A 23,562-nucleotide genomic window follows, 5' to 3' on the forward strand; every position below is an offset into this window, starting at 1 on the left:
TTCTTCCGTCTGTCAATGCTACATCCCATGCAGGGGCTTGGTCATCCATGATAGTTCCTCCTCCTGTTGCTCACCGTCAGTCTTCAGCTGTTTGAGGCTTTCTTCAAACCGCTCATATCAGGGGGCCATCTTAATGATGTGTTTGGGGATGCTCAGTGTTTCATCCTGGATTGTGGCTCTTATTTTTACCATTCAACTGGTTTCTCAGCCCCTTCTGGAAGTATTTGGCTATGGATAAGATTTGTGCATCTTTATCATGGTACCTGTTGTGGGAAGCCTAAGTACTTGACGTCGTCTTATATGTTTGCTATTGTACCTCCTGGTAATTCCACCCTTTCAGTCCAGATCACCTTCCCTATCTTGCCAAACATTTGTCCACACCTATGAGCCCAAATGACATCCCGATGACCTTGCTGTAGATCCTGGTGAGGTGAATCAGTCAATATCTTGTTCACTCCCAGCATACAGTTCGATGTCATTCATGTATAGAAGGTGGCTGATGGTCGCATCACTCCTGAATCTGTATATGTAACAGTGGGGACAGTGCATCACCTTCATTTGTCTTCATTTGTTGATGATTTGTGCAGTTGCCTTGGAATTGGCATCCAGTCCTTAGGAGTCCAATTGGGTTTCTGATGAATGCTATTAGTGCACTATTAGCCTTGTATAATGCCAAGTACTCCAATATCCATGTCTGTCATATAGTCTAAGGAGCTTGGAAAGAAAAGTGTCTGGACTTCTTTAAGTTGATTCAAGCAACTTAAAGAAGCAACTTAAAGAAGTCCAAACACTTTTCTCTCAAGGCTCCTTAGACTACCATGACCTGGATGACTGAGACCCTTCACAGACATACTGTCTGTCATATACTTTTGTGTAGTCAATCTAGGCGGGGGTCAAGTTGTTCCAATTGATCTTAGAGCCCTGTTGTACTGCTTTATCAACCAGGATCTGGCTTGGTGTTATTTCCAATATCTGAGAGGAGCTTCTATGTTGTTGTGAGGGAGGTAATCGGCTGCCGTGATCAGGATTGTTTTGCCCTGTGTTAACCAGTCTGGCTGAGTAGCTGCTGTTAGTAGTTTCCTTATTTGTGGTGCTAGGTGACCACTGACTTCTGTTAACTACTTTAGCCAGTAGACATGAATCATGTTAGGTCCCGGTGCTGTCCAGACCTTCATTACGGAGACTCATTGTTGGATGTCTGCCTTTTTAATGTCACTCCGACTCATGGAAGGTGCTGTGATTGGATCTTAGGTCCACCAGCCACTTGGCGCTGGTGTTGTTTGCCATCACTGTTGTAGATATTTTATTGTCCTTCCTTTTCATCCAGGACCTGTCTCTCATGTGCCCATCTTCTTCCTTAATAGTGGCTTCCAGCCTTCTTCTCCATGGGGAACTTTCTCTACATGCATGCTTTATATTATATCCAAGTGCCACAGTAATCCAAGGATTACTGTGGCAATATATATGAGCTCATTGGTTTCAGTGTTACTGACAGTGGGGATGGTGTGTAGAGCAGTGTTCACATCAGCAAGCATCTACTGTAATGGGACTCACTATCAGTATATATATCAGCCTCGATAGTGTAGTGATAGCAACATTACTGTCATTACTGTCAACACATACAAGGCCAAGGCTGAGAATATGGAATTAATGGAATACCAGCCGACCCAATGAGATGCGTTTTATGCGATACGTGACAACTATAAATGAACCGAAAGCCATCATCTACACCTGCCCAGAAGCACCTAGTAGCTCAGTTCAATAAGTAAAATAAAACGTTAGATGAATGCTGGGACTACATTTTTTTTGTATATATAATATTTGTAAGTTTTTTTCAATCTTCTCTGGGATCTTCTCTCTGAGGGAGCAAGACAAGCAGGAAATGTGTTGAAGAAAAAGACACTGCAGGCTTCAGGTGAGAAATTAGAAATATTAGCATATTTATTACAGCGACATGAAAGACATTAAAATGCCTACACCCTTTACAACAAGCAACGCAGAGGAAATTGGCATGGGGACAAATAAGCCTTGTATGATGGCCAAACAAAGAGAGAGAGGAGGACAAAGAGGGAGATAGAGTGCTAAAAGTCTCAGATGAGAATCACTCATTAACATTTACGATACAGACTTTGTGGAGAATGGATACAAACACTGTATTTAAGTTCAAGCAAACCAGCCCACATAGCTAACCTTGACATGGTGAAAAGTGATAAAAACCAGGGAGTTCAGAGTAGAAACCAAAATGGTTTCTTCTAAAGTGAGAGTGCTGATGAATAAGTGGGTCAAAAAGAGGACAATGTCAACAATTCACCATTATTTTGCAGGCAGTAACATAATGTTAAAAATGCAAGAGGAATTTGGCACTTATAAAGAAAAGAACTGAAAGCCAATCATATTCATAATTTGCAAATAAATAACAACACTGTGATTTTCCCCGTCCACTTTTACAGGTCTTCATGTGTGACGGTTCTAATAGTATCTACTTAAAGGTATGGAAGTTATGATGGTACAGTTTGAGGGGGCCTCTGGGATGTTATAAAACCAGGGTGTTAATGTGAGGTCACCTTAAGAACACAGATAAATACACTTTACTCTCAATATCCCCTGTATAGGGCAACAAAACAGAAAAATAGCTCAGAAAATAAGGCATCTAAAAGGCCAGCGGTCACGGGTAGTCCGCTAGAGTGAAATCATAGAGTTAGCAAGAGTAGAATGAACAGTTTCAAACTCTGAATTTGCATCTGCGGCTTATGCTGAAAAAAGCAGAACAGTTTGTCACGCCTCTATTTTACTAGTACTAAAACATTGGGGCCGAACAACACAATTAAAAAAGCAACTTTTCACTGGCAGCAGAGTGGCTCAGATTTTATAACTATCAGGCCTGTCTGGATTTCCCTTCTAGCATGGTGCATGTTACTAATTATATTTTTGAAATGTTAGACAAACGTAGGTTTCTACTTCAGAATAACAATATGCTAAATTACAACCACCAGGGGCACATTTTATCTGTTGTAGATAACTAATCAAATAAATTTACAGGTTTAGTCAGAGGCGGTACAAAAAATGAAGATAGCTTCTGGGTCCGAAAAGGACTTTAAATCTACATTCTATTTATTGGCCACTGGGGTTGATACTGGTGGTTGCAAAAACACTTCCAGTCTTGTAGGAGTTGATAGAAAAATATCACTCTGCTCTAACCTCAGGGGACAGTTTCCTCAGTATGAGGAACGGTGACTCATTTGAAGGCATACTGAATACAATGAATAGCATAATTCATTATTATTATTCAGAATATGATCACTGGCTAATAACATGTGATTGACGAGCCATTAGCAAATGAGAGTGTGGTTTTCCCTCATTAAATCCAGTTTAAAAATGCCAAGATGATGATGAGGTAAACACACACCTTGGGGCTTCAAAGCAGAACTTCACGCACAAAAGTATGTAAGCACATTGGCTACGTCCATCTTTTATACCGTCTATCGCCTTAGCTAAGGTCTCTCTTGGCTAACTGAGTTTCCAGGTGACTTCCAAAGCCACATGTACTGATTGGACATATACATGTACTGGATTTAAAATACCCTGTAACTCCAGAAAATAAAGAAATTTAGTAAGTAAAAGATGTACTTCTTAGCCTTTGAAGTAAAGTCTTGTTACAAAGCTAATAGATAAGCTAACAGTCACACTTACATTAGTTCCGACAAACATGCTGCAGAAACCATTTCTTACACTTTTACTCTTTTGCTCTTGACTTTAGGGAAGCAGCATTACCCTTCATACTCTTCACCCTCTAAAAATACTCTTATACCATGCAAACTACTGCAGCATGTATAGAAATGCAATGCTTGACAAGTCTGCTAAGCTCAGCTATCATTTCTAGGGTAAGGAGAGAGCAAATGTTCAATCTGTGATATCAGATCCAAGTTTAAATGGAGGATATTTCGTGTTAGACTTTTCGTCCTTCCCTCTCCTGAACAAGCATCTTTTTAAAATTGTGTTGTATGCAGTCCAAGGTCAAAAAAGTGCATGTAACGACTCTTTAAGGTGGATATGCAAATGAAGCCAGTGTATCAATAAAGAAAGTCCATTCTACTCATCCTAACGCTATAGTAGAAACTGCAGTCACTCTCACCTGTCAATAAAAGCTGAAGCTTTGCACCATGCTACATTCCTTTGTTCAGACCAACGTATCACCTTCACCTCTGTATGACCCACCCCTGAACGAGAACTTCAGAAATCTCTTTTTCACAATAAAAGTACATCATAGTCATCATCATTGTTATCATTACAAACATTCTAACATTGGAAATCAACACTGTACATATTTTACACTATGATACAATCATATATTCTGTACTTTATGCCACTGTTGGTCCTATGGAGTACCACAAATATTAAAACTGGGTGCAGAAATACACTAAAAGCGGGTTCAGTGCCATTATTACAGTGTACACAAAGAGGGTCCCTTCATATATTACTGTATAATTATTGTGATAGTTATTGTGATAAGCTGCAGTTTCCTTCTAATACAGAAAAAAATGCTTCTTTAGGTTATGGGTATTTCTTTTTAAATAAGGGTGTTCAAAATGACAGATACCAGGGAAGTGATAGAATACAACACGCACAAATCATCTTTCTTTTTTTTAAAGTCAAATTTACCCTCTTGTGGTGGCACCGCTGAAAGTCAACACTGCTTCTATTTCATTTTGCTGAAAAAGGGTCCAATGCTTCTTTTCATCAAGCAGACTATTTGGAAAACACAAACCACTGTAATTATTCTAACTGGCCTTGTGTAACCATCCAGCCACGGGAACTGATGAAAGAAAACCATAGAGTTGGAATGGTGGGTCGTTATTTAGATGAACATTTCAAAGTTACTGTACATGGCACAACACTGGAAAAACAAGTCATACGTCCTTAACAGTGTCAAGTCTGTCACGACATCTGTCCTGACATCTGTCTGCATCAACTTTGCTCTTCACAAAACACTATAAACCTCTTAACATACCTGAAATACTGGAAGGCAAACTTCTGGGCTGAAGTGTTTGCAACAACACCATACTATAACACCTGTGATAGACTGCTGTTTGGAAAAGACGACGGAAGAGTAACATTTTCTCTGTGCTAACTGCACCGCAGCTGTTTCTGCTGTATTCTCTGCTGTTAGTTAGGTTGTACTGTAAATGCAAGAGTACTTGCAAACATGCACTGGGTATAGTTTTTATGGAAGTGTGTCTGGGAGCAGTCACTAAGGAAGCCCTGGTCTTGGTCCAATACACTATTTAAAAACGAATCATAGTTCCATCCTATGTGAGCTAGCAAATCTATATCCCTCTCTATCCCTAAAGGTCCAGTTTTTCAGTTCCCCTCTCCCCAAACCCAAACATTCATTTCATTCAAAATCTTGGCTCATTCACTGGCTTTCTGTGTACAGAGAGCAATGCAAGGGGCCACACGCGTACTAAGTAATTACGTCTGTTAAGGTTGAGCCTATAAACCTCACCAACAATACAAACTTTAGGTCCATCTCTATGGTTGTGAGACACACAGCCCATATAAACATATATCTACACATGTACATACCATCTGACCCTTTTTAAACTCTTCAAGGTGAAAACTCAAAGCCAACAAAATGACAGAAAAAACAACTGTACACCTAACAGACAGTGATATTATATTCTAATTTGTTTTTTTGTCATTTCTTTTGTTTAAAGTCTTTTCCCCTCCTGTTTTGTTGAGTTGACACGGTGTGAAATGATCAGGGATGCTTCAGGTGCAGCCTTGCAGTTGGAAATGTGTCTCTTTGATGCTCCATAATGGTGACCGTATTGCTGGGACTCTGAGAGCTAAAGCCAGAAGTGCCCACCAAGGATGGTACAAATGGGGAAACTGCGAGAAAGTGAAGGAGGCAAGCGTCCATGTCGTCTCCATCTTAATGTGTCTCAAAATCCAAGAAGGCCCAAGCACAGAGCTTACATCACAACTCTGTTGCTGTGGGGAAACTCTTAACAGGGGCATCCAGTTTGACTTTGTCTCCTCGTGTTTCTCTAATGTTGAAAGTGTTATACTTGGACGTGCGTCCCCTGGGTCTGCAGGCTCTGCACACTGGACAAAATCTTCTTCTGGTGGCCAGCCAGGGACACTCCCATCTTAGCCAGTTCACTAGATGGAAAACACAAAAAAATACAGGCAAAGTATTACGAAGCTATTTTGTTATGAAGAAAATGCATCTGTTTTACATTTAAAATACCAAGTTTCATGTCCAATTCACTGTCTTCACATTCAAATGACACCAAAGTAGATTGTGTTATTACTCATGCTGAAAATCCTGTAAGTCTGCACCTGACACTGATGTAAAGGATAGAGTCCAAGCTGACATATCCAGCACTGGAAAAGTTCTCCTTGTAGTGGCCCATCTTGATAGCATCTAACCACTCATCCACTGTATTAACACTGAACTCTGGCGTGGACGGGTCCTCCCTGCTGGGATTAAAAAAAACCCACAAATACAAATTCAATGAAGCTTTGGCCGGTTTATGGCTAGAAAAACAGTTTGTTGTTACTGCCGAAGTCAATAATTTGTGCTTGGACACAGATGCGTAAAAATAAAAACTATTCGCATCAGTCTTGGTTCTGCCGACAGAATCATTATAATTCTGCAATGACCGCAGCACGACAGCCTCAAAGCCCCGCTGAAAAGAAAAACATAAACTTTAAACCCAACCATTAGCGGGTAAGTATGATTAATGCTGCCCTCACCCCAGAGCAAGCTTGTGTGGTATTACTTATAAAACCCTTGACTTGTTTGCTTGCTTTTTTTCCTTATAAATTGTTAGAAATGATCTATTTGTCATTGCACACTCAAAGGTAACACAATCTTTTTTGCTAAAAGAACTTACAATATTCACTTACATAGTGCAGTATATGCTTTTGTGTAAGCCCGTGTAATTCTTTTCGTCTTGTTACATAGTTCTCCGAGTCTGCTGTGTTCTGCATTTGTTTTTTTCTGTTGAGTATGTCGGAGTGGAAAGGGATTGGAACGTCTGCATGCTGTTTTCATTCTGAGGGTTAGCTAAATGCCTGAAGTTACAAAATGCAAATGCACAAATAATTATATTCAGTGGATGAGTGCAATATAACTGGGGATTAGGGGCATCTACACTGAATGTGAAACAAGCATGCGAGTCTGTATCAATAAATTTCCATTTCATAAACACGGCTTTGTTTATAAAAGATAATAATGTTCTTTCATGTCACCTCATTTACTGCTTTGCACTTTGTACCTCTACTCTCCTACAATTTAATCCAGGCGTGCCAAGATTTATCAGTGAAATTTGCAGTCATAATTCACATCTTTCTCTCACTGACCATGATGAGCTGTTTGCCAGCTCTCTGAGACTGGCTGGGTTTCTGATGAGCTTGTCCAGGATTGTGACAATCTGTGCAAACTTTGGCCTGTCGCTTCGCCCCTTCTCCCAGCAATCCAGCATGAGCTGGTGCAACACCACAGGACAATCCATAGGAGCAGGAAGACGGTAGCCTTCGTCTATTGCTTTGATCACCTGCAGGGAGAGAGGTATCGAGTTCTGTGATCAGTACTATACAGGAAAAATGTAAAATGTGCAAACTTGTTGTTATAGATAGGAATTTTACTGAAGACTGAAAAAGTAGCTCTTTATTGCTGGCAGCACTGTGTAAGTGCACTAATTTCATTAACATCGAACCTGAGACCGTGTGCTTATGTGTGACTCACATCCTGGTTGGACATCTCCCAGTAGGGTCTCTCTCCATATGAAATCACCTCCCACATGACAATGCCGTAACTCCACACATCACTTGCTGAGGTAAACTTCCTGTAGGCTATTGCCTCTGGAGCTGTCCATCTGATGGGGATCTTCCCTCCCTGTAAATGGTCCCAGAGGCAGTCAGCATTTATTCACATACTGAATATCAGCCGCTCTGGGCCCACTGCATCGTGCTGCCAATAATAGAGTGAATACTTCAAGGCTGTTGTATTAGCGCTGTAATAAATCAAGAAACAGCAGAGTACTGTAGAGGAGAGAAAACAAATTATAAAATGGTTGCTGCAAAGAAGCCTGGTGCAGTGCTGTTTTTAGGAACAGAGCAGGAGAGGTTATACACTAAGCAGCGCTCTGCTTTAATATGACAACAGGGGTTAATGTTTGCTCCAGTGTTTGTTCTTATACTTGTCTTTCTTCTGTTATCTTTTTTTCCCTGCACCACCGCCCCTGCCTTTGTCGTCAATCCTCAGATCAAAAGGATTCATATAGCCCACTGTATACACACAATAGGCAGCAAGAGCTCTCGCTCTCTTTCACTCTGACACACACACACAGACACATTGTACCTCTATAGGCTCCGTTCAGCTTTTTAACATGCGGCAGCTGCCTCTGCACCACCTAGCATCCCCCATCTCTGCTCGGTCAAAGTCAAATAAAAGGCAAAGCTTCCAAGTCACTCTGCACTGTACTTTTGTTTCCTCCACCTCTGTACACACCTACCGCACCCCTTTATCTCCCCCCTCCTAACTACGCTTACTCCATCCTTCTGCCACCTTCCCCCCTTTCTCTCGCTCTCTGTTCTCTTCCTGAATCATCTTCGTTTTCGGGCTCTACAACCCCCACCTACTCCCCCCTGCACCCCTCAGTGCCTGCAGCTCTCCATCTACGTCTCCTGACATCAGTAGGAGTTTGTGTGTGATTGCAATAGAGCAGTCAGCGGCTGATACACTCCTCCCAGGGCAATGCTAATGCCATATTAAAAATAACATCCAACCCTTCCTATGAATATGAATAATGCCATCTCCTTGTGGACATTTTAGATGAGTTTAACTTACTGACATTTAAGTTTCTCCATTCTCTCCGAGCTCAGTGAGAGGATGCTCTCGTTGCCAAAGACTGCTGTGATTTGACTTGACAGCATGGGTTTATGGTATTGGCTGTGAAAGCCTTTGTAGAACAATGTTCAAAACACACTTGCCCAGTGCAGTATAGTGTGAAACCGTACATTCAAGACATTGTCTTTTTTCTTACTTATTAAAGCTTGAGCTTGCATCCTTGAAGAAAAGGGCCAGTGAGGTCACTGCTGAGAATACTGGGAATGTGGAGAGGCAGAGTGCCCACTTTGCATCTAAGACTGTATTCCGGTTGCACACCGTGCAGTAAAACTAATTTGAACTTCCTGAAAGTGGAAATCTCAATAGTGACGAGTGCATGAAAGCTTTCCGTCTACAGTGTTTTGCCTTAGCTGGCTCCACTGTGAGAGTGTGTCTTACCCTTGTAGTGTAGGCGGCCTCTGGGTCGTCCTCCAGAACTCGGCTCAGGCCAAAGTCGGACACCTTACACACCAGGTTGCTGTTCACCAGGATGTTTCGAGCTGCCAGGTCTCTGTGCACGTAGCTCATGTCTGACAGGTACTTCATACCTGAAGCGATACCACGGAGCATGCCGACGAGTTGGATCACCGTGAACTGGCCGTCATGTTTCTGGAAGGAAGACCAAAGAGAAAGGTTGATTGAATTGTGCCCAGTTCTAGTATTTCTGTCCTAGGACTCCACTAGAGAATCTTTACACGAGTCGCAGTTCAGCGTATCTTTATTCATCCTTGGTTTTCTTTTACTGGCCATTTATGCAACCATCAGTTTATCCACTGTTTTAGCTCTTAATGCCTTTAAAAGCCCACTTTCTTCTGATTGGTAGGCTTTGCTGAAACATTTGTTTTGGGGCAGCAGAAAACTGGTAGATCCATAATACTTGGATAATATTCCCAAAAGTAAAATTTAACACAATTTGTCAAACTTTGACAAATGGCAACTTTTTAATATCCATCCCTTCATGTTTAAATAATACACCGTATTCATAATACAAGCAATGTGTTCAGTAAATTCCATTGCTTACCTGCTCATTGTAAATCATGACAGCCACACACAGGCTTAAATGTCAACTGAAGTGGAAAACGTCGGCCGTCAGATTATATGAGTAAAATGTTATTCTGTGGTCACCAAATGACCAGTAAGTCCCAGGATTTGAGCTTCCGCAGTGTCAGCAATACACACTTAGCAAATGTCCTGGTGTAAGGCTGTGAATCTCTTTTAGATCCAGCTAACCCCACAGTTTAACCTCCCTTTGGAGCATGGCAAGCAAAAGATGGATGTCGCCTTCCAGGGATCAATGGAGGATCACATAGAAATCCAACTTGCAGAGGATTGGACCTGACAGAGGAGACAAAAGTTTCCTCTCAAACGCTGACCGCGTGCCCATGCAGAGCTCACTGGATTTCAGATTTGAGCTGTCTTTGGCAGAGAGTGGAGGCCGTTGATCGATGATGGTCCAGCTCACCTTCCTGTGCCAATTATTTCTGCCCTGGGCCAATGGTCCCCGTTAAAAAACCATTCATGTTATCAGTCACCCTCTCTCCTTTATATCAACTCTCCTTCCTCTGTCTCTTTGTTCTCTCCATCCATCTTTGTCTCTCCTCAAGACTGTGTCTCAGAGAGGGAGAAACTCTGTAATACTTTGACTCAGTCTCGATCTCTCCATCCATCTTCCTTCATCTTTCTGCATCTGTGCCTCCCCTACACCCTCTTCCTCTATCGTTTCTTTTCTCTCTCTCTCTCGCTCCCTCCCTCGGCAGCTGTGGACTAAGTTAATTAGCTGGTGGTTTTGTGAGATGCTGATTGATTGGACTGTCCAACAAACCTACAGACTTCCTCTATCAATCTGCCCACCACGTTGCATTGCCAGTAAAGAGGAGGAAGAGTGAAGAGGACAGGGAAAGAGAGATGAGACAAATGCAGGCCAGAGAGGCTGACAATGAGATGAATGAAAGAGATGAGAGAAGCAAGAAGCGGGAATATTAGGCTAATTTGGGCATGTTATTTTATAATAATAATATTTTTTTTTTGTTACCTCAAAAAACAGAACAAAAAAATTAGGAACTTAATGGACCGTAAACTATAACCAACTATAAAGATGACTCCATGTTTATACTGCTCCCTGTGGACACGTTTAGGACCCTCGCTACAGTACATGCTCTCACACAAAACGTGTGGCTGTGTGTGGCAGTCACACTGTGCCTGAGCCATTTTTTTTTTGCTTTTACTGTGTTTTGCTTCAGTTTGCTGCCAGGATTGGTGTCTATTAAGCAATGGGTCTATCATCACAGCCTTAATGGCTCTGAGCACTGCAGTGAATTTACTGCCTGACAAACAACACTGAATCTAAATCTGTTCAGCTCGGTGTATGGAAACCGTGATTCAGCTAATTTACTACACAATCTTTACTACTTCTACTATATTTCTATTTTGTGCTTGTAGATATCACAATTTTAACATTTTCATAATGCTATCTTTGCTGTCTGAGTAGTTCATTAAAGTATTCAATCGATTAAATAAAAATATTCACATAGAAATCTGTTACTTAAAGTTAAAACAGAAGCCACCGCTACAGTTTCATTGTTGTTTTTAATATATATCCTGACAGAGCAAAATGCACAAAAAGCAATATACTTTCTTTGTTTTATTGCCTACCAGTCAGCATTCGGATGCAGTTTTCCCCCCTGGAATATGGACTCTAAGTGCATTTCATTGACCGATTATCAAAAACTGTGTGAGGAAAACATTACCCATCTAAATGTTTCTGTTTGCTTTGCTTTCCCCCCCCAAATTGTTTGTGTTCGTGCTCATAACATGACTACAAACCCTTCTTAAATTCTCTATATATTGTAACCATGACGACAGTGATATTATCCTCCTTTAACTGTACCATTAAGTGAAAATGTGTCTTTTTTATTAAAAAAAAATGTCAGGTGTTTCCCACCTTTTACCCGATAATAAAGAACATAATAATTTTAGATTCTGTACAACAAAAGCCTTTATAGATATTTTGTTGAAAACTACTTAAAATAATTCCACCAAAGTGTTGGTGGAATGAATTCTTCAGCTTTAAGAGATGAACAACAACTTAAAATTTCAATGTCTCTTCAGCTGGGACATCATTTTCTTTGTGGCATCTGTAAAGACTCGTGGCCCTGACCTTGGAAGAAAAGATGTATTCCTTCCAGCTGAGCCGTGACTCACCTTGAGGAAAGTGTCCAGAGATCCATTTTCCATGAACTCCGTTATGATCATCACTGGCTTACCTACAGAGGAACATTACAAGACAGCTGTTAGTAAGGCTGAGTTACAAGGAAGAAATACACAAACTATAAAGAGCCGAGGACAGAGAGGAGACAGAGTCCACAGCTGTGACCAGCCGTTCCCTCCGTCTCCATCTCTCTCTAGGGGATAGCATGGCATGTCGTCATCAGTCACACTGACAGCTTCTAATCAGCCCTCTCCATAAACGCCAGGAGATAATTAGAATAGACCAATCCACCAGAATATGTGTGTGTGTGTGTGTGTGTGAGTTTAAGGGGGCCTCCTGAGATCTCATGAATACTAATCAGCCTCAAGGGAAGGGGGTTGTGTTGTTGGATCGCTGTGCACCTGCACCTGCATGAGTGTGTATGTGTGATGAAGGCGTGGGTTGACTGACAGGCCCTGTGCACTATGGTCCCCTGCATGGCATCTGGTGCGGCTTACAAATGATTAACAAAGTACCTGCAATCACATACACACCCATGCACGCACACACGAATACCAAAAACTGCAGTTGTATGTGCTTTAAGGGGGTTCTCCCTTGGTACCACCCCCTACAGCCGAGCTTTGCCAATCACAAACAAACATACAATGTGCAGTTACAAATGACTGTGCGTATGTGTATGTAGGTGGGTGTGTGAGTAGCTTGTAAACATGATGAATAGGTCACGTTTCCCAAATCAGGCCTCAGAGATGCTGGGAAAAAAACCTAAGGGAAAATAAATGAGGGAAAAAGTATTTTAAAAAGAGTCTTTCTTGCTTGTATGCATCGAAGTACTTAGCTCAAGTAAGCTCAAGAAAGACAAAAACCATTGGATCAGAGAAGATGGGGAATGATGGAAGGGTGGGGTCTGAAAGCAATAAGGAGACAGGAGGAAAAAGGAGGAAAGGAAAGTATGGATGAGCGAGAGAAGAGAAAGATAAAGAAGAAGAAAGGGCAAGCAGGGGAGAAGACACGAGAGGAGAGGCGGAGGGATGGTGGGAGGATGGGTCAAAAGCATGTCGTGAAAAGGCAGGAACAACACCACCGAGGCCTACAGTAAGATTGTAGGTAAAGACAGCAATACATCACCTTAAATGAATTCAGTATCTCACCACAGCAAACACACACACACACACACAAACAGAGTCGGCCGGTCTCTGGTGGTGGTGTCTTCTTTGACAGTAACATTAGTCTCAGGGATAAAAGTGAAAGAGAATTGGATTTTCTTCTGCTGGGGGTGAGGACTGCTGGTCACATTTATCTCCACACGGGGCCTGTGTTGTGTGTGGCCTGTCGCTGTGCTTGTGTGTGTGCGTGGGTGTGTGTGTGAGAGAGAGAGACAGAGAAAAGGAGAACTGAACTCAGGGGTGAGACAACTCAATGATGACTGTTTGATTTCAGCTCAGATCATAGGTGGAGAACGTACGCGTGCGTCTGCGCATGTAAACGCAGCACTGGCAATAATCTGATCCTGAATGATGACTGAAAGAAGCGCTGACTCTTCATACCGTTTTGTTTACCCGCACGAGATGTGTTTGTTTCAGTTTTTGCGAATGCTTAATTGCACTTTGTGGACTCCATAAACGTGAATGCATGTATGTAATTCTGCGACAAGCATCTGTGCATATGGTATTCTACAAAGCAGACAGCCATGAAATGGAAAAGAGCTGTAAAAAACTAACCCTAAAAACCAATTATGTGTTTGAGTGTGTGTGTGTTACATGGGTGTCAGCAGCATGTATGTATGCTACAAGTGAAGACTGCCCTCAGGTTTGCAGTGTTGGAAGCGGTCAAGAGTGAAGCACAATGAAACACATTCATCCTTTTGTCTCTGCCTTGTGGGCCGTGTTAGTCTGGCATGTACTCACACACACACACACACACACACACACACACACTGCTATCACTAGCCATCATCTGTACACCTGCCATACAGAATTACCCCTCCAACTCTAAAAGATAACAGAGGTTACCAATGAAACGGCCACACACACACACAACACACACACACACACGCACTCATGTTATATATTAGCTCATTTCATCTATTTTTTGTCAGGTGCTCATGCAAACACACACGTGCACACATACACACGCACTCAACGGTACAATGAATCCCTTTTACTTCTTGCAGCAACTTCATCACATGCCATTCACACTTCACTTCAGCTCGTCATGGAGCTCTCTCAGCCAAATCTTCGCAGGCGCTCCTCAATTTCCTCCTGAAAGCACATAATTAACTAATCACATTCATATTCATTCGAATTTATTGCCTTTCATTGGCTTCAGAAATAACACATCCGTTTGCAGAGCCGAAAGCGCCTCCCACTGTATGCACGTACGTGTATGTGTATTTTAGTGCAGACTGCAGATTGGGTCTTGATGTTTTGTGTGCTTTAGTGTGTTATGAAATGGATCAGAAAGGAGTTTGCTCTTATTTTACATCACTTTATTAAGTGAAAGAAGAAAGTGTTGTCTCTTCTCTCTCTGGGATAAAGGTGGGATCATTTAGGCGTTGCACGCATGTGCGTGTGTGTGTAGATGCGTGTGTTTGTGTGAATCTGTGAATTGCCGTGTATATATGAAAGTGATAGAGACAACATATATACACTCTATCTGGCAAATTACATTATGAGAGGCTGTTTCTGTGCGTGTTGGTGCAAGCGTAAACGAAAGTGATAGACTCTGTGTGTGCGCCAGTGGGCCGCATTACCGCATTATTGAATGAGGCGGCCCAAGGTACAAACGAGAAAATGAAATAACTGCTGTATTGATTAATGTTAAGGGTCTGAACTAAATTATACAATGCTTTTAACACAGGACAGATCTCTGTTCTGGGAAGAGCCACGCGAGGTTGTGGGGGAGCGGAGCAACAGAAAGACAGAAACTCAATAACCTTATCTCCTCTCTTCACCTCTCCTCCTCCCTCTTTGCTTTCTCATCTCCTCTCATTTCCTCACGTTTGTCTCCTCTCCATCTCTCCTCTCCTCTATCTGCTCCCTCCTTTCCTCAAATCTCTTTGCACATCTTCCCCCATCACCCTCATTTATTCCCAAGCCCCATCCTCTTTCATTTCCTCCCTCTTGTATCCTCTCTCATCCATCCATGCCCCCTGCTTCCCCACATCCCGTTGTCACCTTTTCTCTTCGGTCCCCCTCCCGCTTCCCCGTGTCGTTGTCTGTGCAGTCCAATCTACAAAGCTACATGCATATTCAGAATACTTTCAAAGAGTCTGACAGGAAATATTGAAACACCTATTGTTCAGCGCACAAAGGTACACAGTTAAAACTAATCACTAGTTTCTTCAAACAGAAGACGAGAGGAAAATGTGGTTTTGCAGGGTTTAACAGCACCTTTGTAGAGCAGCCTTTTTAATGTTTGTGCGTGTGCGTGCGTGTGTGTGTGTGTCAGATGAGAAGGACTTCGGTAATTGAGGGTTTTCCAAATGGGCCAATTGTTGCAGCGATTGTAAAACGCATAGAGGATGGATGGATAAAATGAGGGACGGTGGAGATAAAAAGGAGATAAGGCGATGGAGAGGGGCAGGGAGGAGGGGATGATGGGATGGGGGTAGATTGCTGCACTTTTCTGATGTGCAGTGAGACAGACAGAAAAAAAGAGCATTTTTTCCCTTCCTTTTCTGCATGTGGCCCTCTAATTAGCATGACAATAGCAGCAATCAGGTGATAGACAGCAGAGCAGGTTATTAGTGTGACACATAGGAGCGGATGAAGGCTTATGAGGTTTTAATCAGTGAACACAGACACACATACACTCACACTGATAGTCAGAATATTGTGCCAGAACTGTGCCAGATTTGTTACTACTACCACAACTTTGGTTGAATCAGCCACACTTTTACTAAAGATACTTATAGTACTTTTACTATTGGCACATCACAGCCATTTAGATAATTAGTACAACAAAGGCTCCTATTGTACTTCATGTAACAACAAGATCAAGAGCCCCAATGCTGCCAACAGTTAACATTACTCCTGTCTGCACTGTTGAAACAAGTAATCCATTATCCAATTAAAGATCAAAAGAAAATTATGCTGCAGTTATTAAGATAATTTAGTGACTTCTCAAGAAAAATATTACATCATAGCAAAATAGTGTTTGAATTCCGGACTACTTGCAAAAATATGATTTTAGCCTTGAAAATGGAAATACTTATTATCAGGAGTTCTGCTGCAGTGCATTCTGTCATTTGTATAAGAAAGTATTGTGCAGTACAACACGACTCCCTTCAAGTTTGAGCTTCTCCGTAATTACACCTACCTACCTACTCCTACTCAAACCAATACTCCGCCTTCTACTTGTAAGTCTGCTACTGTTTACACCAACACCTGAGTCTAGATCAGCTGGAGTCAGCCTGTCTGATTAGACTGAGGGTGGTGTAAAAGGACCAGCTGGGGCCGCAGAAAAGGGCCTGAAGGAATTATTGACCCCTCTCAACTCTCACCCCCTCGCCCACACATGCACACCCGGGGCTGTGACCTGTGAAATTACTGCTTTGCTCGTGAGATTTGTTTCTGAGGGGCTCTATCAGCTTCTCAATGTGCCGTGAAGACAGGTGAGAAGGCAGACACAAAGTAATACGTGTAGAAGAAGGCGAGCGCTCATTAAATACACCTGCTAAAAGCACGCCACAAACGTATTTTTACATTCAAAGAACACTACGAAGTAATGAGTACTTGATTATGTTAAAGCAAATCACTTGTCAAGTCGTTGCTCAGCTCTTTAACCGTCTCCTGTGTCAACCCCGCTGATGTCCTCTGACCCAAAACGTCAAGGATTTGGCAGTAATTCTTCAATTAATTCTGTTTTTTTAAAACAGAATAGTGGCAGTTACTGGAAAAAAAGAGTGCTATAATTACACGTTTACATGTTACATGTCTCTCATGTCTGAAAGATCAAGAGAGATAGACACAGACAGAGCGAGAGAGAGACAAAGAGAGTGACAGCACAAGAAGAAATTAATAAGAAATGCAGTGAAGTCTCATTTGTAATATGCATGCTGTTGAATATTCATGGAGCCAAATACACATCCAATTAACTTTATGAATTATTAATAATTGCAATAAAAGGTCGTGTATATGCACTTGCTCTTTGTTGGCCTGAGTTGCACTGAACAGCTTGGTGTGATGGACTGAAAATCTTTGTTTGTGTCACTAAGCAGGAAGAGGAGGGAGTCAGATTAGGGGAAAAGCCGAGGCTTATTTTGGTGCCTGTATCTTTATAAATATGACGATTCTCTCTCTTATTTGCTTGTCTATAGACCGCCCTCAAATATCTGTCAGATCAGAAGAAGCTTTCAGATTGAACCTATACTGTGCTGTAATGCAGGCGAGCTAATTGTTAGGGTTGACACATTTTCAGTATTTGTAACTGGACATCTTAACCATTATAACGTGACTGTTATGCAGTGCTGCACAGCCAAGAGAAATATTTCTGTAAATAACTCTTAATTTGTAAATTAACAGTTAATTAAATATGTAATAATCCATAAAGTTAATTAAACATGAGTAATTCATGTTACTTTGTCGTGTAATTAAAAATCATTTATTTTAAAAACTTTATGTTGTACTATATGTTAAGTAGCAATCAAATTCTGATGACATCAGCACACAAAAAATGATATTCTTTAGTCATTATTATCATTTTGTTGTAAAAAAAGTGTTTTATTCCCATGGGAGGGTCAATAGGCCACAAGCAAGCAGCATCCGAGAGAGATGGACAATGTGATGAGAATAGTGAGATGGGTGTCAGTCATCATTGATCTTCATTTATATAATGATGCTTGGGCTCTTAAAATCACATTTTAACACAGTGGTAACCTAAGTGTCATTTCTCATCCCACAGGGTCATGTTTGTGAATGGGCCTATTTTGTAAGTGAAAGAAACAAGCAGGGAATAAGCTGTACAATTATTTTTAACTTTAGCGATCCAAATACTGTTTATAGATGCTTTACACTGTATTTATTAACAATTTCCAAGGTGCTTTAAACATTAGTTGCAGTTTTACAATAATATCTGATTCATTATAGATGATTTACAAACTAATTATTAACTAATTTGATTACGATGAATAAGAATTAGTTCATTGTTTGTTAACATCCAGATATTAACTGAAGCTGAATCAGCTATAAATGTGCAATTGTTGAGAAATGAAAAATCTTAACTTTAATGCCTCCAGCCACTAACAAGTGTGTATGATACTTATTGTAAAATAGTTTTGCAGAAATCCAAAAGTTGAAATTATGATGGGACCACTGACGCAAACAAAATATTGTAGATTACTCAGGCTACAGTCTCAAAGAGCTAGAGACAAGGAAAAATGTACATTTCCCAACTGTTTGGCAAGTAGTTTCTGGAAAATCGGCGGCTAAAGCCCAGTTACACAGGTCTAGAGATTGATCTGTCAGTCCAGTGCAGCTCCATATACCAACCAGTGCAACCAGTTACCCACAGTGACTGCCAGCAACCTACTGTAACCACTTCCAACAGTTAGAGAATATGTATTTTTCCCTAGCAACCTGTGGTTGCCAGGGGGTCGCTGATTGATCGCAATGCCTGCATGACTGGGCTGCGCAACAGATTTCATAGTGAAAGCTAGAAACCTCCAGTAACTACTTACCAACTAGTTAGGGAATATGCATTTTTCCCAAGCCTGTGGTTTCCAGGAATTTAACCTGTAAGCCTGAGCGATTGAAACCATAGTACAAAAAAACAGAAAAGATCCTTTTTTTTCTAAAATTAAAAATTGTGACATAAAATCAATAAAATTAATAATTATCTGTTGGCTGTCTGCTCATAGTCACATGTATATTTGACATTTTCCTTTATGGATTTTGGTTGTGAACCTGTCATAAGGGCAGATATATCCAGACATAGCAAGAATCAGGATTTCCTTCGAATTGCTTTGATGAATCCTTGCACTTCTTTCAATCTTTGGGCTCAAAGGCATTACGTCGATAGAGATAGTCAGCTGGAGGTGTCCGTGTAGTATTTTCACATTTATCTGGGTAAACGTAGCAGTTACGTTGTCAGACATGGAGTGAGAATGACAAAGAGAGTGAGAGAAAGAGAGTGCTAGAGGGTGAGGAGATGAGACTGGGATTAAGTGAATGAGACAGACAGCGAGAATGGAATAGAGCGAACCAGGGGAGCCACTGAAAGAGAGGGATGGACACTGACTGAGAGAGAAAGCAGCAGCACGAGATAGAGGTCTGAGACAAGAGCCGAATAGATTTCGAGAAAGATGGAGTGAATGATCGAGAGAGCGTGGCTCAGTGATAACCAATCAACTATCTTGTTGTACCAGCGCTGCCTTATCTAACACGAACACACGCACTCATTCTAATTTGCCTAAAAACAATCCTGTGAAGTAAACAAATGGTCATTTAAGAGGAGGATGGTTACATCACATGCACACTGCCATGCGTCACCGCTGTGTTACCATGGTAATGGAGCTTTTATCTGATCCAGGGTCAGCTTCGATTTACATCACTGACAGCTCTGCTAAGTCTCAAACAGGTGTGCGACACACAGAGATCGACACAAGAGAAGGGAGAGGGGAGCGAAGGACTTCTTAAAAACATCGTCGAACCAGCCACAAACAGAATAGTGTAAAGGCTTCGTCACACTGTTGCCTTCACTTACATCTCGTGACGACGCCCTCCAACCTGATGATGTTCGCGTGGTCAAACTGTCCCATAATGGAGGCCTCAGACAGGAAGTCCCGCCTCTGTTTGTCAGAGTATCCTGCTTTCAAACTCTTGATGGCAACGTAGATCTCTCTTTTCCCCTGCATACGCAGCCGGCCACTGCACACCTCGCCAAACTCTCCTACACGTGTGCACAGACACATACATTGAGTTTAACATGGTCTTTTATTGACTCCTTTTAATCCTTAAAATTAAGAAATCATTTAATCCCTTTTTCCTTTATTAAAGTAGTCTACTGCTGGGTTTTTTTTGCCAACTCACCAGCTCCGATGACTCTCTCTATGCGAATATTGGAAGCATCTATCTCTTTGGCAAAGTCTCTGACAGCCTGGTTGGGGTCTTCGTAGGTGTGAGGATGGATGTAAGTCCTGCTGCCTGGAAGCTTGACTGCACAAGTGGAAAAGCGAGGAAATGGGCACAGAATTGAATTTGCTTACAGCTTAAAAACATGCACTGTAAGAAAATCAGGCCATGTTGGAGATATGGTCTGGAATATTAGGAAAGTTCATGGAATTTTTATGGTAGTTTGGAAACACTTTCCTCAACACTGACTTAGTGTCTAAGCAGATATTTGTACAGCGTAAATTCGTGTTGAGACGGGAGCTTGAACGCTTTGTCTGAGTGACATTACAAATGATTACATAATAATAAACACATATCTACTTTGCTAGCAGTGGTGTGAAAATGACTCAGAATTTTAACAGGAACCCATAAGGCGCTTCGCTCTGCCAGCAAACATTTAGGCAAGAAACTGTGAAACAATGTGGTTTATTCGGTTAGGATGTGAAAAAATTACAGATTTCTGTTCTGGCTCCAACTGTTAAAGTTCTTATTGTACATTTCATTTACAAACAAAGCCCGACTGCATTACATGCATGTGAAAAAATAAGGGGTTAATTCTGAGGACGTTGTCACATTAGTGCTTGCCTTTGTTCATTTACTGAAAAATATTCCACCATCTGTTTGTTGTTTACAGCCATAAATACACGCAGTGATATGATTCATAACATGTGGGTGGCAAGTCTGGTTTTAAGACAAATGACATGCAGATAATATTTATCTAATATAATATTATCTGGATCTGCACATGCTCATGTCTTTACCTCGCCCATGTTGGAACTGCATCTTTTCTTCATCGGGGTCTTGCTTGGCTTTGATATATCCACAGTGCCTGAAAAAGAGATCATTTTTATTCTAATGCTGTACAATAAGCAGCTCTAAGCACACAGTAGTGACTATTCTTCCACCACAGCCACCATCTTCTACACCAGGGGTGTCAAACTCAAATACACAGTGGGCCAAAATTCAAAACTGGAACAAGGTCGCGGGGCTAACATTAATATTTACTGAAAAAAAAAATCTTCCTCCAGATTTAAGAATGAATCTCTTCTTATGGACTCAAACAGGTTTTGCTGAAAAACTGAATATGGAACAAGCAAAGCTTAATACTAAACAATATATATATATTAGCTGTATAATACCAGTAGGCCAGCTCTAATAATAATTTAGTATTGGCTTCGCGGGCCAAATGTAATTAGGGCCAAATTTGGCCCGCGGGCCAGAGTTTGACACCTATGTTCTACACCAACGAAGGGCATGCACACTCACTGGCCACTTTGTTAGGTACACCTGTTCAGCTTCTTGTTAATGCAAATATGCAATAAGATAATCACATGGCAGCAACTCAGTGCATCTTTGGAACATCATGATGACCTGGGGTACTTTAAATGTAGCATCAAAATAGGGAAGAAAGGTAACAATGAACTGAGCAGGAATGGACTGACTACTCATGGTGAAAATGTCTTTATAATGCCACTGGTTAGAGGAGAATGGTCTGCTTTGAGTTAACTAGAAAGCAACAGTAACTCAAATATTCACTCACTACAACCAAGCCATGCAGAAGAGCATCTCTGAATGCACAACACGTGGAAGAAATATGTGGAGGTGCCACAGATGTCAGAGGACACCTAGATTACATTTCACTGTGTGTTATACTTGTATAACTATGCATGTGACAAATAAAGAACCTTGAACCTTGATTTTGAGGCAGTTTTGAAGGAAAAAGCGGGTCCAATCCAGTACTAGTAAGGTGTACCTACTAAAGTGGACTGTGGAGTATGTATGTAATTTGCACATATCTGTTTGCTATTTTAAATCAATGTTATTTTCAGGGAAATCGCTCCACACACCTCTTTCCTCTGAATAAAAGAAGGCTGGAGGAAAAAATAAAAACAACCCTTTTTATATTTCTCTGCTTCCAGCGTTCATTGCAGTCCTCCTCTCTGAGCTCTTATGCCCGAGGTTAGAGAATTAATGTGTTTGTATATGTATATGGCAGAGATCAATGCACTAATGCACTCCTCTGTACCTTCCCTTGGACCCTTCTGGCTATCAAGCACCGCTTTTAACTGGGGCCACACACACCCACATTTATGCCTTTTCCCCAGCCCCCTCTGGGCACCCTGCAGCAAGGGTCAGCCCAATGATCAAGACAAAATATTGACAAATTGATCAGCTCAATCTTGCACTGCAGCTGTGAGGAAGTGTTAACTTTTTCTGTCTTACAGACCTCGCGGGGGAGGATTTGTGTTTCTGTGTGCGTTTGTGTGTTCCTGACAGAACGGTGTATTTTCTCTCCACTTTGTTGGTCGTTTGCCTCAAACAGTGTTTAAGAGCTATAATCAACCATAACACTGTCTCTGAGATTTACCGCACCTTTAAATTTAGATCAAAACTTCAGGACAAAAACATAAAATGTAAAAGCAGTATCATATAATGGTTCACTAACCACAACATAAATACCACATGGTTTCTATTTTTCTCTCCTCCTCTTTCATTTGAAGGTAATTTACAATAAGTGAATTTGTGGATGTTTATTTATTTGTTTTTTCTTTGCTTTGTATTCTTTAGTTTATTACTATAATCTAAGAGGACTGCTAAAGGTCATAGGTCTCCCCTCCTTTCCTCCCTTTTATCACATTCTCCTTGAGTCTTGTACAGGTAAAGGAGGACTTAGCCAGTATGTCTGTCCATCATGAAGACAAATTGATTTGGGCTCAGGGCCAGGAGTAAGAAATCTGAAGCATAGACAGCGCGCGATTTAAGAAAGCAGTGGAGAGGAGGACGAAAGAGAAACGGAGACTGAAAGAAACAGCGAGCCAAGATTTGATAAAGCAAAGGAAAGGAGAAATGAGATAAAGACAAAAATAATAAAAGAGAGGACTACTGAGGGAAAAAGAAATATGATGTGCTCTGACTAAGAATGAAGCACATGGCAACAGAAATGCAGAAAGGTGGGGTTCCACTAGGCTCAGAAAATCTCAGTCATTTGGTGTTTAATCCTTGTGTTGATTTTACACAGCTGAATGCATGGCATAACCCAGACATCAATAGGCTGTTTTGGGAATACACTCAAACACACACACACTTAACGGCAGAGACTGGTTACTGGTATTTGAGGATAAAGAGGAGGGGGGCATAATGTTCTTATGAAATGGGAGGTGGGGCCCACCTGGTTATCAGCTGAGCTCAAGCTAGCTGAGCACCAAGGGACTGTCATTACCCCCTTGACTCACACTCCCACACACAAAGAGCTTTGGGGCATGCGTTTAAAACATATGGGGAATGGGTACATGGGTCACACCTCGACTCTAGCTGTGATAATCTGTGGGGATGCGTACACACACACACAC

General features: G+C 41.4%; 1 protein-coding gene across 2 annotated transcripts in view; it reads right to left on the reverse strand.

Annotated features, from left to right (window-relative positions):
• Positions 1–1,916: 1,916 nt before the first annotated feature.
• LOC102205091 (ephrin type-A receptor 3-like) overlaps positions 1,917–23,562 on the reverse strand; it is a 78,998-nt gene continuing 57,352 nt past the window's right edge. The window contains exons 11-19 of one of the 2 annotated variants that reach the window (XM_005721112.1): positions 20,974–21,041; positions 20,132–20,257; positions 19,806–19,991; positions 12,098–12,159; positions 9,296–9,505; positions 7,754–7,903; positions 7,369–7,562; positions 6,343–6,480; positions 1,917–6,162 (exon numbers count right to left, since the gene is read on the reverse strand). In XM_005721112.1, coding sequence (XP_005721169.1) covers positions 6,063–6,162; positions 6,343–6,480; positions 7,369–7,562; positions 7,754–7,903; positions 9,296–9,505; positions 12,098–12,159; positions 19,806–19,991; positions 20,132–20,257; positions 20,974–21,041 — 1,234 coding nt within the window. In that variant the 3' untranslated portion in view covers positions 1,917–6,062. The remainder of the gene's footprint in view (positions 6,163–6,342; positions 6,481–7,368; positions 7,563–7,753; positions 7,904–9,295; positions 9,506–12,097; positions 12,160–19,805; positions 19,992–20,131; positions 20,258–20,973; positions 21,042–23,562) is intronic. The other variant, XM_005721114.1, reaches the window with a different exon arrangement.

Source organism: Pundamilia nyererei, unplaced genomic scaffold, assembly GCF_000239375.1.
Source record: "Pundamilia nyererei isolate P.nyererei 1_Seehausen unplaced genomic scaffold, PunNye1.0 scaffold00004, whole genome shotgun sequence".
NCBI lineage: Eukaryota > Metazoa > Chordata > Actinopteri > Cichliformes > Cichlidae > Pundamilia > Pundamilia nyererei.